Below are 15720 nucleotides of genomic sequence, written 5' to 3' on the forward strand. Positions count from 1 at the left end.
CCATTCATTCAGTCTGTTCTCAGTCGTACACAATTGTAATTCTCCTCTCCGTGTTTTCACAGTCTTCATAATTCGTTCTGAACTTATAGTTTTTTTCAAGTCTTTAGTGTTTATTATTTTCCAAGTGTTTTATAAAATTTAAGTGTTTATTATTTTATTATTTTTAAAATCATTTTTAAAAACATGGCTGGTTCAATCGCCGACAACGCTACCTTATACAACGAGAAGAAGGCTTTTACATATGTGCCACCATCACCTCCGGCTGAACTCATAGATATACGCGACAACAACAACAAATTAATATATATTAGTGAATATCACATTAATAACCAATATATACTAAAAAATACCTTAATCACTTACACGTTAGACTCTTAGATAGCTTAATATTATATCTCCTACCAATTAATGGACTCATCCACACCCGTCTTAGCTCTACAAGAGCCGCCATTCATTCAGTCTGTTCTCAGTCGTACACAATTGTAATTCTCCTCTCCGTGTTTTCACAGTCTTCATAATTCGTTCTGAACTTATAGTTTTTTTCAAGTCTTTAGTGTTTATTATTTTCCAAGTGTTTTATAAAATTTTAAGTGTTTATTATTTTATTATTTTTAAAATCATTTTTAAAAACATGGCTGGTTCAATCGCCGACAACGCTACCTTATACAACGAGAAGAAGGCTTTTACATATGTGCCACCATCACCTCCGGCTGAACTCATCGAGTCTACATGCTACACGTTGGACTTTACGGCTAGAAAATTTATAATTGTCGGTATCGATCCAACAGAACAACTTCAAATAGTTGTTCTTTTATTAACATCATCACGTTATGTGAAAATAAGTACAGATTTTCTAAGACGGATATTCTCGCTTATGGGTAACGTACTATCTTTTATATTAGACACGCCGCAAAAGTACAAGCGTACCACATTTCTCGAAACCGATGCTTATAAAATATCGAGTATGATGTATAACGGTTCAAACGTTCTGGTAATTGAATCCAAGACTGAAAACGGGTGTAGAGTTTTATTAAGTCGTTTAGATTTAATAAAACTCCAGGAATTAGAATGGTGTATTACTGCTAGTATTAATGAAAAAGCAGAGAAAATAAAACCCGTAATTATTAAGCAAATTAGTGATTATTGCGAGTATTTGAGGGAGAAATGCTTGCAATCGGATTCACCGCCCAACAATTTGAGGGAAATGGAAATTTTCATTCGGAACGTTGAAGTCAGACAGAGTAAGAAGACACCCAACCTCGACCAAATTAAAATGTTTGCGACTACACAATTGGCTGAACTTTGTATGGCTCATCGGAACGAACAAAACTCAAAAGTGGTAATGTAAAAGTATATTATTTCATATATAAAATATTAAATTACACTTATTTTTATTTTAGGTATATGATAAGAATTTCAAATCGCTGTCAGCTATATCACCAAGTTGTTCCGAGGTAAACGCTATCTTCTCCAAGTATGACGATTCAAATGATGGATTTAATCAACTGGACGATGATGATAATTTAGTTAAGGTAATACATAAATGTAATATTATATACAATCATATATATTTAAACAAGTTTTATTTTATTTTTTTTATTTTAGTTACAGTACGGGTATTCACCAATATCACCAAACTATTCTCCAACCAACATTATATCAAGTAAACAAGAAGTTGCCGCTACAACTATTCTAGCTAAGGTAATTTATATAATATTTTTCTTTAAATAAAAACAATATTGATATTATTAATTTTGTTTAGTCCATCGATGAGAACGATGGATATGATTCTGACAATTTGGCGCAGTACCCTCCGTGGCATCACAACCCAAATCTATACCTACGTCAACGAGCTTTAGTAGTTGATGAGAATGATGGTCCAACGTCGTTCTCGATTCAATCATCTCCACCATCGCCATCTTTTTTTGACAAGCCCTCAGATATATCAAGTAAACGGGGCGCTCAACACCTCACACCATCCCGTAACGTAAAGCGCAGATTATTATAATAAAATTAAATAATTTAGATATGTAGAATAAAAATAAACATGATATATAAAAAAGTATTTTTATTTATTAATATTAAGATTTACAATAAATATTTACAAGGTTCTTACTTCTCCATTAAATGGATTATAAGTTATAATTATTAATAATAAGGTTTACAATTCATATTTACAAGGTTCTTACTTCTCCATTAAATGGATTATAAGTTATAATTTGATCGTGTAATATTAAGCAATATGCAGAAGTTGAAGCTGGGAACGCTTCGTCTGCTTCTAGTTCAATCCTAAGGTCTACGGTTGACATTTTCACGTTGTCGTTCTGGCGGCTCATGTCAACAACAATAATTGGACATAGATTTTTGAAATCTGAACGGTTCAATAGAGGTGTTACTTCGTTATAACCATAGTAAGATTTCTGGAACTCGGCATATGCGCGATATAATGTAGCCATCTTATTCTTGGTGAAGTCGCATTGAAAATCTTCATAGGGAAATACTTCTGAGTTTAAATAGACCTTTACGTTTTTAATTTTACAATGGTCGAAAAATGACATTGCTTTATTCGAGCTATTTTTCCTGTCGTTTTGAAATCCGATTATAACATATCGAGGCTTTTCTAATTTGTTGGATGTCTTTACTTTCCACGAATGCGAAGTGTTTTGAGGTAAAAATGGATATTCACACAGTTCCCACGATCTAAACGTACATGTTAGAGGTTTCTGATTGTTGATTACTTTCAACAGTCGAATTTTTTCTCTATCACTCACTTTCACTATAGGCATTCTCCACAATATTTTTGTTATGTTTATTTTAACATCTTTTAGTTTAGGAGTGTCTACTATCTCATTATTTTTAAACTGTTTAACAGCATTAATATCGATCGAAGCTCTATTCAATATAAGTTGTTGGTTACAATTTATTAAAATACGTTTATAATCTTCGCAAAAACCAAACAAATCTTTAAGATTAATACATCCATTAAAATTTCCGTTATCGATAAAGTCTTTATTACCATTTTTAATTTCACTATCCCAGGCAGCATTATGATGCGATATAATATTTGTTTTATTATACGAGCAATATCCTTTTAATGTAGTCGAAATACCTGGGTTAACAAGTTTTTGAATTTGAGTACCATTTATTTCATATTTCATTTCAGAGAAAAGAAATGCCACTCCATTGTTTATAAATCGAATTTCGTCAGTTATATCTATAGGTTTATTTATTGTTCCCTCAATGTAAATATAACTCTCACATGGTAAAGTGACTCTGTGTTATGTAAAGCAATACGGACCTCATCATTATTAGAAAGAGCGGACGTCGAATAAGGTAAAAAAGAATGATATTCAATTTGAGTTATCTTACAATCATCGGTGTATCCTGCCGTGACATTTAAATACATATCATCCATATTAAATTGCGTTTAGCGAACGTAGAAAAACCAAATTATCAGCAGTTAAACTATGTTTGACATACAATTTACGTTTAGAATATTTTTTTTTCTTTAGAGATGTTACCTTGTTAGTGTTATTAACACGACTAACATGTTTTATATTTGCATACGTATTTATATTATGAAATTGCAGCCCCATAATATTATCATGAGTCTTGAATTAATAACCGTATTGATACTGGCTCGCCTCGCAGATCGATCAACTCGTTGTTCTGATTTTTTAAAATTATACTTGCGTGCGTTATAGATGTAGAATTAAGAGGGTAAAATACCAAATGTGATGGTACCTCTATTATTTTATAGCCTAGAGGTACATTTGGATAAAACTCATGTATTGTATGACACTGTTTACCGTTGACAAATGAACCCATAACTAGGTTTGAATCGATATATATACAGTTTGTTGTGGTAATATTGACTAACGAATCTGATTCGTGATTGACATTAGCAGCATATTTACGATTTTTAAAGCCTAACAACTGCCCTATACTATTTGCCATGGAAAAATCGATAGTTTCGCTACAAAACATTGTACATTTTAATGTATTATTATCTGCTCTCAACTCGAATAAAGTATCAGTGTTATGTAATACACGTTTTATTGCCGTCTCAATTTCCATCAATTCATAAGAGCCAGTAGGTATTGTATAGCTATCGCTATTATTATTATTATTATTATTATATATGAAACCAATTTTATTACACTTTTCGTTTACATTAGGAATAGAATTATTCGTTTGAAAACCCAACAGTCCGATTTTTGCATTTTTACTAACTTCTATAGGCGGGAAAAAGTCACATCATAATTCGCTTGAGTTCCCCGTTAAAGTTATAGTGTACATGATAAAAATTTTAAACACAAGTGTCCACAGTTTGTTGTATTATATTTCTGTTGTTTCTCGTAATTATATTCGATACTACAACCGTTGAAATATTTCAGTAATTCTAGCGGAGGGGTTAAGTTTCCGTAGCTATCAAAATATTTAACATGATTTCCGATTTTCTTATACGCTACCCAATGAGTACCTGTACCTTTGTCGATGTCTAAATTAACTATAGCCGACTCTTTATATTTTGGTCGTAAAGGCAACCTGTCTCTAGAAAATACTCCAATGAAATGAGGAATTTTCAACATGTCGACATATTTTATAATCTCATAATCGTACAACGCTCTATCGGGTAACGTGGAAATTAGTTTTTTGATATAGATTTCTTAACTGATCCGCCCTTGTATGGTGCTAGGTATAAACCTTTTCCTTTTACGATTTTATAAGAACCGCCCTTGTGAGGTGTTAGATATAAACCTTTACCTAAATGAATAGGAGTGCTTTTACCAGAATTTAATTCGTTCACTACTTTTACTATATTGCCGACACCTCCGGTAAGCGCGCCTAATGCTGATAAACCAGCAAAAATAGGTATTAAAGGTAAAACACCACCCTTTTTTGGTATTGGTATAATTCTTGGAGTTTTAGTCTTCTTATTTATAGATTTTTTAAATTTTTTCGCAGATGACAGACATGTTCTTACTAATTTAGTTATATTATTTTCATTCATTTTATTTTTGATCGAATTTTTAGCAGCCGAAACAATTTGTTTAAATCCGCAACCAGCACCCATCTTACGTTTGACTTTCATGGCTGTAGTAACCAACCAAGACGCCGCTTTTTCCTTAATACCTGTGTTTTTAGATTTAAACACCTCCCACGCCTGATTTTCCAATATTTCGTCCGCTCTATGTCTATCGGCGAGAGAATTACTTTCTTCGTATGCTATATCGTGAGCTCTGGCCAACTCATCAAGACTGTTTATCCCACGTTCTCCACGTGCTAATCTTTCTTTTAATTTGGTTCCAGGGCCAGCAAATCTATAACAAATATATATGTATATATATTTGATTTAGATCGGATTTTAATAATAATAATAATAATATATCATAATGACTTACCTATAACCAGGTAAATGTAATTCCACGGGTAAATGATTAATAACAGAGTTAATAAGACCAGAGCCCTTATTGTTGTTCCGCTTACGAACGTGAGACATCGTGTGACGCTTTCACTGACAATACATCTGTATTTATAGCTAAAAGTTTAAAAATGCGATTTATCGAACAAGAGAAAAAAATTCGAATTTATAACATTGATACCCCTGATACAATTCAGCTTAGACATGGTATGCTTTTTCCAAATACAATTAGATCGTTAGTGCTTGGGAGCTCGGGATGTGGAAAAACAAATTTGATATATTTTTTACTCGTTGACGAAAACGGGTTACGTTTTGAGAATGTTTATATATACTCTAAAACGCTGGAACAACCAAAATATAAATTACTAAAACGTATAATTGACAGTATTGATGGTATTAACATGTATACATTTTTTGAGAATGATAAAGTGATTCCACCCGAGCAAGTCTTACCAAATTCTATTTTTATCTTGGACGATGTTATAGGCGAACAACAAAACGTAATAAGGGAATACTTTTCTCGAGGTCGTCACAATAAAATAGATATATTTTATCTGGCTCAGAGTTATTCAAAAGTACCTAAACAGTTGATACGTGATAATGCTAATTTATTAGTATTATTCAAACAAGATGAAACCAATTTAAAACATATTTACAACGAACACTGTTCAGGTGATATGTCATATATACAATTTAAACATTTTTGTGTGACGTGCTGGAATCGTGACAGATTCGCATTTGTTGTTGTTTGTAAAGATAGCGAACGTGATAACGGACGTTATAGATTTGGATTTGATACATATGTGGTTATATAAGGCGGTATACAATAATAAATATTATCATTTAAAACTTAATCATGACGGAAGCAACTACTGTATTAGATGAAGTCGTTAAAGCTAAGGAAAGTATAAAACGTAAATATATAGCATTAAAAACCGGTTCATATAATGTTCAGCAATTAATGTCTGAGACATTAAAACCTATTATTGAACCTTTAAGTAAAATATCAAATAAGCCTCAACTCATACCGAATAAAGAAAACATTAATTCGAAAAACTCAATTGACTATCAGCAAGAAATTGAAAATTGGTTTCAGTCTACAGACTTGGATAAAACCTACGGTCCAAAAAAACTTCCAAGCGGTATTATTATTTTGGGTGGAAAAGAAGTAAAATTCCTTGAAAACACTATACTTATTGATGGTGTTGTTTACCCATCAACCTCGGGACTTATTCAGTTATTATTTTTGAAAAATCCATTAATTTATACTGATAACGATTTAGAGGCATATAAATCTATATTGATTCAAACATCGGCACATTTATCATCAGATGGTAAAAAAATAAAAAAGACTGGCTCTAAATATTCATCGGTTATTAATAAATTATTTACCTCGTCTGGTGGTGGATTATCAATGAAATTACAAAAAAATAACTTAGTGTATTGGGATAATCCAAATGAGTTAGTCGATCGATTACGTCTACTTCTCGCGTCCAAAGCAGCTGGTAATACAGGTGTTTCAAACGAAATAATATCGATTTTCGAAGAATTACGTGAAGTCGGTCTTATAAAACGAATACCAAATGTCTAAACGGGAAATCGCTATCGAACTTCACAAGCCAGCAAGGAAAAATTTTAGTAGACGTAGAGTTAACGTTTATGGAAAAAATGATTTATGGCAAGCTGACTTGGTTGAAATGATTCCATATTCAAAGAAAAATAAAAGTTACAAATACATTCTAACAGTTATTGACTGTTTTACAAAATTTGCGTGGGCTCTACCTCTGAAATCAAAAACTGGTAGAGAAGTCACTAGTGCGATGTCAAAAATATTACTTGATCGTTCACCAAAACTTTTACAACTCGATAATGGAAAAGAATTTTATAACACCACTTTCAACGCATTGATGACTAAGTATAACATACACAAATATTCTACATTCAGCGTTATGAAAGCATGTATTGTAGAACGATTTAATCGTACATTAAAAGAAAAAATGTTTAGAGAGTTTACGGCGCGTGGCTCACACGAATGGATTTCAATTTTACCGTTGCTGCTTAACGAATACAATAATTCACGACATAGAACTATAGGAATGACGCCAATACAAGCAGATTTCGACCCCGCCTCAGTGGTAATAAAACAATGTAAAATTAATAATGAAAAAATTAAATTCAAAGTCGGTGATAACGTTCGTATCAGTACACAAAAAGGCGTGTTTACAAAAGGTTATCTGCCAAACTGGTCTACGGAAATATTCGAGATTATAAAAATAAATAAAACATTACCCGTTACTTATCAATTGCAAGATTATATAGGTAAACCTATATCAGGTTGTTTTTACTCTGATGAAATATGCAAGACCAATTTTCCAAACGAATATTTAATCGAAAAAATGATTCGTAAGAAGGGCGATAAAATGTTTGTAAAATGGTTAGGATTCGATAATACACATAATAGTTGGATAAATACACGTGATGTCAAAAAATAGTGCCAGTAGTTTTATAACTATGAACGTGTTTGGTAGTTCTCAGGCTAGTGATACTAAGAAAACTATTTCCGATATTCAATCAAGTAACAAAACAATCCTAAATGATGTGAAACTTCATCAGAAAGAAATTGATACTTTGAAAAGTAATATTGTTGATCTAAATTTAAAAATACATTCGATGGAAAATAATATACAAACAAGTAATAAGTCTTTATTAAATTGCGAAAATCGTATGTCAGAGCTATTTAACAACTATGCTGCCACCAGCACAGCGATAGGTATCTTCGGAGGAGACTTGAGTCAATTAAAATCTGAAATAAATCGAATAACTGGGATATTTGATGAAAATTCACTACCGAATCATGGGGCATATATTTCAGATTTAAATTCACGTTTGGAGATCATCGAAAGAAAAAATATTAATAAAACTTAATAATATACAATATATAATACAATTATAATAAACAATTAGTTGGTTTTAAATATATGAGATATTGGAATATAATGTCAGTCGTGCTGTATACATCAACGTGTTTGGTAGTCCACAGACCTTGTTATAAATACTACAAGTCATTTTTATATATATCTATAATTATGTCGTCGGCTATCGCAGACATGCAATGCGTTCTTGGAGCAGGCAATAAATATTTTATTAAAGAATTATCTATAATCGACACGGAAACATGGGCAACTCAACACTGGATTTTTAAAAATTCAAAAACTATGCAGGACAATAAGAGTCGAAAAACTAACAAGTGGTTGGAACGTAACTATCACAAACTATCTATAGAATATGGTGATATCGAATATGAAGAACTAAGTAGAATATTAAACTCATTAAAGTTCACCTGCATTTATGTCAAAGGTGAACAGAAAAAACAACTGCTCACAGAATTTATACCTCATGTCACACTCATCAACATCGAAGACCTTGGATGTCCACGTTTAGATCAAATATGTAATGATGAAACTCTACCTTGTTGTATTTTTCATATGGAATTTAATCCTAAACAATGTACATTTTATAAAGTATTTGCTATAAGGAAATGGTATATAAATAATTCTTAAAAATTATGTTGTATACATTTTATTTAATAAACATAATTATATTTTAACATTGTTTTTTTAATTTATATGTTAACATACATTTACAAGGTTTTTTAATTATACTAATATTGGCTTCCATCTATACCTGAAACAGAAAAACATGATTATAAACATGAAAAAACTTAAATATCTAACAATTATACATTATAAACATGAAAAAACTTAAATATCTAACAATTATACATTATAAACATGAAAAAACTTAAATATCTATCAATTATACATTATAAACATGAAAAAACTTAAATATCTGTCAATTATACATTATAAACATGAAAAACTAAAAGTTTATACCCTAATCTAACTTAAAAACATACTGTTACACAGTATTTACAATAATTTCAATTTTATGTGTTGCGTTTACAAAAATAAATACATGAAATATACTATTCTAACTTAAAACTAATAAAACATATATATATTATTTACAATAATTTCAATTTTATGTGATGCGTTTACAAAAATATATACATTAATCTATCTCAAGTATAATTATATAACATGATAATATTTACAATATATATAACAAACTATATATTAATATTTACAATAAAACTAATTAACAGAAAAAAAAATATACAATATATAAAATCAGGTTATGTAATGTAGAAGGCCTCTCATTAATCCTTTCTCTTCCTCGTTCCAGCCCCCTCCATCTTCCTCAAGTTCTGACCATATGTCATCTTCTCTGTAAAATTAAGAGAAAATGTTAGTAAAATAATTTAAATATATATTTTATAATAACTTGCTCTATACTATAGTGTCCATGTGCTAGTGTATTTATTTTATCTTCTAACACCACCCTCTTGTCATCGTAGCTGTTATATGTTAATTTTTTAGTCTTTATCGTCATGAGCTGATGATTGAATGACCGTATTGAAACATTCTCTGTATATAATTCCACTCCTTCTTCATCAAACAGACACTTTCTATGATCCTCAAGAGTCATGTGGTTTTTAACCACATGACCTCTTATCCCCTTCGCTTTGATCTTTTCACCACCAACTTTATCCTTATCGTTCTTATCTCTCACCGCATCCTCTTCTCCTGCATATACATTAAAAGCGTAGGACTTTGCCCTCAACGCACAAAACTCTGTAATAGCATTAGCATCCACCTCATCGGAAAAGAACCCCGGGATCTTCTTTCTTTCCGCCACATAACACGGATGGTCACTGGGCAGGTTAGCGGTGTCCATCCGGTCCAACAAGTTATGGTTGGCCGCCAAGTCTGCATAAAAGTCATCAGTATAGACATGGTAAATCAGTGAATCTGAAAAAGAATGATATTAATATATTATATACATGAGTATAGTTTTAATATAATATTTACCTGTATCAGTATACATTAGTTTAATCCTGTCTCCATAATGCCTCTGTATAACATCATAATGGTACTCATACATCATTGTTTTTGAAATATCTAGTACAGCGAATCCTGTAAAAAATAAATGTGTTAATAAATGTATTATTGTATATTATATAAAATATATTTACCAATATATATAGGCTTGTCAAATTTAATAATTTTATTTTCAAGCGCTACGGCGTTAAGATTCTCATTATAAGTAATACAGTGTTTAAACGTACTCTTATTAATGAGTTTCTGTAATCTCCTCTCACACGACACCAACTCCATCTTCATCTCTTTCCTTTTAGACTGCATTGTTTTACCTGTAAAAATAAAATATTAATAAAAATATAATAAATAGTATAAAGTAACATACCAAATACAGCATTGTTCATCAGCTTAAAAAAGTCTTTCTCAAAATCGTTCTTAGCCTTCTTCCTCATCTCGGTGTTCAACTCTATATATTTAGCCAGCCAATCTGACTGGTTAAACTGAATAACTCTGTGCACCTATAAAAAATAAGAGAAATGTTAAAAATCTGTTTAAAACCATATAAAATACAAATATTTACTTTTTCAACTATCAAACCATTCTTAATGGCCTGCTGTAAGTTCCTATAATGTATGATGTAATTCTCCTTTTTCTCAAATGTCGCCATCAACTTCCTAACCTTCGAGCCTCGAGGCACGCTGTTTTGCGGGAGGAAAGGCAGGTCGTTATGTCCGTTATGCAAGTGTCTTGGGTACGACACGTCCACCTCATACACTCGTCCTATGGGGGAGGTGTCATCCAAATCGTTCAATCCATTCAATGTAGGTTCAACCCAGTTGAACCCACCGTACGGCATGTACTGCGACATAGCCCATCCGTACAAGTTGTTACCTATAAAATTTAAAAAATATTATTAAGTAAGAAAAAAAATTAACAAGTTTTGAAAAAAAATATACTCACAGTCCTGATATATTATCCACGATTTCTCCTTCGTTTCGTCATACCCCGGGGTCTTTACATTGTTCGCCGTCGCATATCGCTTGCTCGCCTGTACCAATCCTCCACGTATACCTATAACAAATATATAAGATTATTATATATTAATTTTTAAAAAAATAATATACTAACCATTCTCAAACATTAATAACATGTCGTACTCTGACAACAACTCCAACTTTTTCTTTGTAAACTTAAGCATCGCATCGAAACTTAAGCCTGGGGCGGTGAAATAATGGGCGGCGTCCAGGTTATACGCCCTCATGCACACGTCGCGGAAGTTCTCGAAAACGTCTGCCAACAACAACACGTCGATTTTAAGATATAGATCGCTGTACTTCCCTAACGTCGTACAGCCGAAGTGGTCCCAGACCTCCTTCACGTGGTCAAACTCCTTCTCCTTAATCCCAGTCTCCGTCAATGTACTGTAAAAATCCCTCTTACTCGGTAGTCTTGTCTCCTCCAGCCGCTCCCAACTATCCGTGTACTCGTACGGGTACACCCCCTTACGAGTCACGAGCGGCATATCTCCGGCGACAAAATGTTTGGCTGTCTCACGGAAGTTCTCATGTTCGGGTGTAACTAAATTTTCAGCCAGGGACGATAAACTCGACGCCATAAATCGGAACGTGTCGATAAACCGAACAGTGAAGGTACTACTTATATATTTCGAGAAAGATATATATTTCTCCTCACTGTTCGGTATAACGTTGATAGTCTGTGTATCATACCCAAGTTCCGTTACTATTAAATGGGCGTCATAGTTGGAAAGGTTATGGAAAAAAACGGGGACAAATTTAGGCTGTTGTAACTCTAAGTTACACCTAGAGCACAAGGTCTGCCTAAATTTGCCCGTCAGATGATCGTGATCTCTAACCTTATCGCCCCCGGCTAAACTACATTTGCATAAGTTACACTCTATACACTCTTGGTGTGTTTTTTCTTCACCCTCAGTCATTTTTATCGGAATATTCGTCTTCATCAGATTTTCGATTTTCAGGGCCACATCAACAATCGACTCCATAAAATGTTTCGCCACGTCTAAACGACTTAATAAAACTCTACACCCGTTTTCAGTCTTGGATTCAATTACCAGAACGTTTGAACCGTTATACATCATACTCGATATTTTATAAGCATCGGTTTCGAGAAATGTGGTACGCTTGTACTTTTGCGGCGTGTCTAATATAAAAGATAGTACGTTACCCATAAGCGAGAATATCCGTCTTAGAAAATCTGTACTTATTTTCACATAACGTGATGATGTTAATAAAAGAACAACTATTTGAAGTTGTTCTGTTGGATCGATACCGACAATTATAAATTTTCTAGCCGTAAAGTCCAACGTGTAGCATGTAGACTCGATGAGTTCAGCCGGAGGTGATGGTGGCACATATGTAAAAGCCTTCTTCTCGTTGTATAAGGTAGCGTTGTCGGCGATTGAACCAGCCATGTTTTTAAAAATGATTTTAAAAATAATAAAATAATAAACACTTAAAATTTTATAAAACACTTGGAAAATAATAAACACTAAAGACTTGAAAAAAACTATAAGTTCAGAACGAATTATGAAGACTGTGAAAACACGGAGAGGAGAATTACAATTGTGTACGACTGAGAACAGACTGAATGAATGGCGGCTCTTGTAGAGCTAAGACGGGTGTGGATGAGTCCATTAATTGGTAGGAGATATAATATTAAGCTATCTAAGAGTCTAACGTGTAAGTGATTAAGGTATTTTTTAGTATATATTGGTTATTAATGTGATATTCACTAATATATATTAATTTGTTGTTGTTGTCGCGTATATCTATGAGTCCATCGTATAAGCGATTAAGATATTTTTTAGTACTAGTGACATTTGCTTATAATAATAATATATATAATGTTATAAACAGATTGGTAATTATTATGTTATTCATTAATATATATTAATTTGTTGTTGTTGTTAAGTATAGTATCTAAAGGACGAGAGTCTGTAATTGAAAACTGATAAAATATATATAGCTCACATAACGGATCGTAAGGTAGTGGGAAGGTGGAGGATAATATATAAAATATGTATCGGTCACGTGATGAGTAGATGGGTTCAGGTGGAGGGGTAAATATACAAAATATGTATCAGTCATGTGATACCGGTTGAGGGAGGGGTAAATATACGTCAGGTGGTGGCGGCGGTGATGGGATGCGGGGTGTGGGATGTGGGGTGGGGTAACATCGCATACGTGTGTGACGAGGAGGGCCAGCAAAGGCGGGTTGAGGGAGGGGTAAATATACGTCACACACGTATGCGATAGGTGGCGGCGGCGGTGATGGTATGCGGGATGTGGGATGTGGGGCAGCAAAGGCGGGTTGAGGGAGGGGTAAATATACGTCACACACGTATGCGATAGGTGGCGGCGGCGGTGATGGTATGCGGGATGTGGGATGTGGGGCAGCGGGGCAGCGGGGCAGCAAGGATCAGCAAGGATCAGCGGGGCAGCAAGGATCAGCAAGGATCAGCGGGGCAGCAAGGATCAGCAAGAATCAGCGGGGCAGCAAGGATCAGCAAGGATCAGCGGGGCAGCAAGGATCAGCAAGGATCAGCGGGGCAGCAAGGATCAGCGGGGCAGCAAGGATCAGCAAGGATCAGCGGGGTAGCAAGGATCAGCGGGGCAGCAAGGATCAGCAAGGATCAGCGGGGCAACAAGGATCAGCAAGGATCAGCGGGGCAACAAGGATCAGCAAGGATCAGCCTTCTGAACATACCAAATCATACTACTTTTGTGTTCCCCGCAGTTTTTTGGACACTTATAACTGCAAAAGTTTTGCGTATTTATTACGGTGGCTACAGTGGGACAGGATAAAATACATAACCGACCAACTTCTAATTGAATTATTCGTAACGCACGCGAGTTGTTGACCATAATGCATCTTAAATTTCTTCGATGTACTAATAACGTCTGCAATCTCACACAGAGAATAATGAATGTGGTTCATTCTCGTAAGTAGTAGGTACCTATAATAATATTATGGTCGTCAATCAATGGTGAACCCACCTTTTTTGGGCCGGCTTTATTTAAATACAACTACATAACTTATACAAGTATAGTTTATTTCATCATTACTGTCTACTAACATAATATTATACTTTATAAGCATATGTTGTGTGTATAATACTGTATGTCTGTATATAGTTTATTATATATTAAGCAAAAATCTAACAAACTTAGGTATAGATACATTGTAGGTAATGTAAATAAATATTTAGTAATGAATTCAAACTTATTTGGTACGTAATATTTGAGTTTAGGTAGTTTTAAAATTATGTTTTGCTAAATTTTTAAGTATACTTACTCACTTAAATAATACCTAATTGTTAAAATATAAAACACTTATGCCCTTTAATATAATATGTTAGCCATTGGCCGTTAGGAACTATATGAGCAGTACAATTTTAATCATAGGTACCTACTATTTAATTTGGACGTTACACTTGCGTCTTGCATGCATGTGTTGTCTCTGTCCTAAATCCTAATAAAGCATAATTTAGCAAATTTTACGTGTAGAATATTTAATTGTACGCTGTTCTTTTTAAGAATATGAAAATTGTATAATTCACTTATTCTCAAATTTATAGGTAAGCATATTCACTATTTTGGTCACCATCACGTATGTTTTTTTGTTAAAATTTTAATTTTAAAAGTATGTAATATAGTTATGCTTATGACTTATTATTTATGTGTTATGAGCATTTTAAAGTTGTTATTTTCTATAATTATCATTTAATATTATTTGACATATCAATAATTATGATAAATAATTTCGTTTGGTCATTGACAAATTTCATATTTTTTAGTGGTCCAAAATTTTATGCAGTACACCAGTATCTATACTCTATAGCATAAAAACACAATCGTCACTTCTCACTTGGCCTTAACTCTAAAATATTAATATCAGGTTTCTAGTTATATATATATATATATAAATGTGTTAGGCTGACAAATAAAAAAATATTTAAATAAAACTAAATATAAGCTATGGACATTATAGAAATACAGACTAGAAAAGGGGTCACAAATTCATTTAAGGTATAATGTATATTATGTTTTATATTGTTTTATTATATAAGTTAGGTACCTATGTTTTATTTTGTGAGCATCTTTTCTTGGCCATTTGTGCGTAATAAGTGAACAACAAAGTTATAAGTAGAAGTATCTTTTAAACTTGATTTAAACTTTTCAATTACTTGGTGCTCAGCTTTGATTATCTATAATCTGCATTCTAAAAAGCTTAAATCTTATCAAACTTAACAAATTCTACAATCCAATTTTAAATATTATAATTCTGGAGTTAGAAAAACAGTAACATAATTTAATT

At 32.8% G+C, this 15720-nt stretch overlaps 3 protein-coding genes across 4 annotated transcripts; 1 reads left to right on the plus strand and 2 right to left on the minus strand.

Annotated features, from left to right (window-relative positions):
- Positions 1-279: 279 nt before the first annotated feature.
- LOC149057674 (uncharacterized) lies at positions 280-2041 on the plus strand. The gene is made up of 4 exons (XM_089222962.1): positions 280-1339; positions 1401-1532; positions 1606-1701; positions 1763-2041. The coding sequence occupies exons 1-4, from the start codon at positions 632-634 to the stop codon at positions 2006-2008; spliced, it is 1182 nt and encodes a 393-aa protein (XP_089079088.1). The 5' UTR covers positions 280-631; the 3' UTR covers positions 2009-2041.
- A 133-nt stretch (positions 2042-2174) lies between these two features.
- On the minus strand, positions 2175-3158 carry LOC149057675 (uncharacterized). Its single transcript, XM_089223472.1, has one exon. It carries the CDS (start codon positions 3156-3158, stop codon positions 2175-2177), a length of 984 nt encoding a protein of 327 aa, XP_089079598.1.
- Positions 3159-9323: 6165 nt separating this feature from the next.
- On the minus strand, positions 9324-14039 carry LOC149057676 (uncharacterized). Of its 2 annotated transcripts, none has more exons than XM_089224332.1 (8): positions 11494-14039; positions 11326-11436; positions 10946-11256; positions 10751-10883; positions 10521-10697; positions 10357-10461; positions 9781-10296; positions 9324-9712 (listed from the first exon to the last, which is right to left on the minus strand). In XM_089224332.1, the coding sequence occupies exons 1-8, from the start codon at positions 12812-12814 to the stop codon at positions 9645-9647; spliced, it is 2742 nt and encodes a 913-aa protein (XP_089080458.1). In that variant the 5' UTR covers positions 12815-14039; the 3' UTR covers positions 9324-9644. The 2 variants fall into 2 exon arrangements, with proteins under 2 accessions (XP_089080458.1, XP_089080457.1); XM_089224331.1 differs by having other exon boundaries at positions 9774-10296; positions 11494-14038.
- Positions 14040-15720: the final 1681 nt, after the last annotated feature.

Source organism: Diuraphis noxia, unplaced genomic scaffold (assembly GCF_037042655.1).
Source record: "Diuraphis noxia isolate RWA-SAM2 unplaced genomic scaffold, SU_Dnox_SAM2 contig0003, whole genome shotgun sequence".
Classification (NCBI taxonomy): domain Eukaryota; kingdom Metazoa; phylum Arthropoda; class Insecta; order Hemiptera; family Aphididae; genus Diuraphis; species Diuraphis noxia.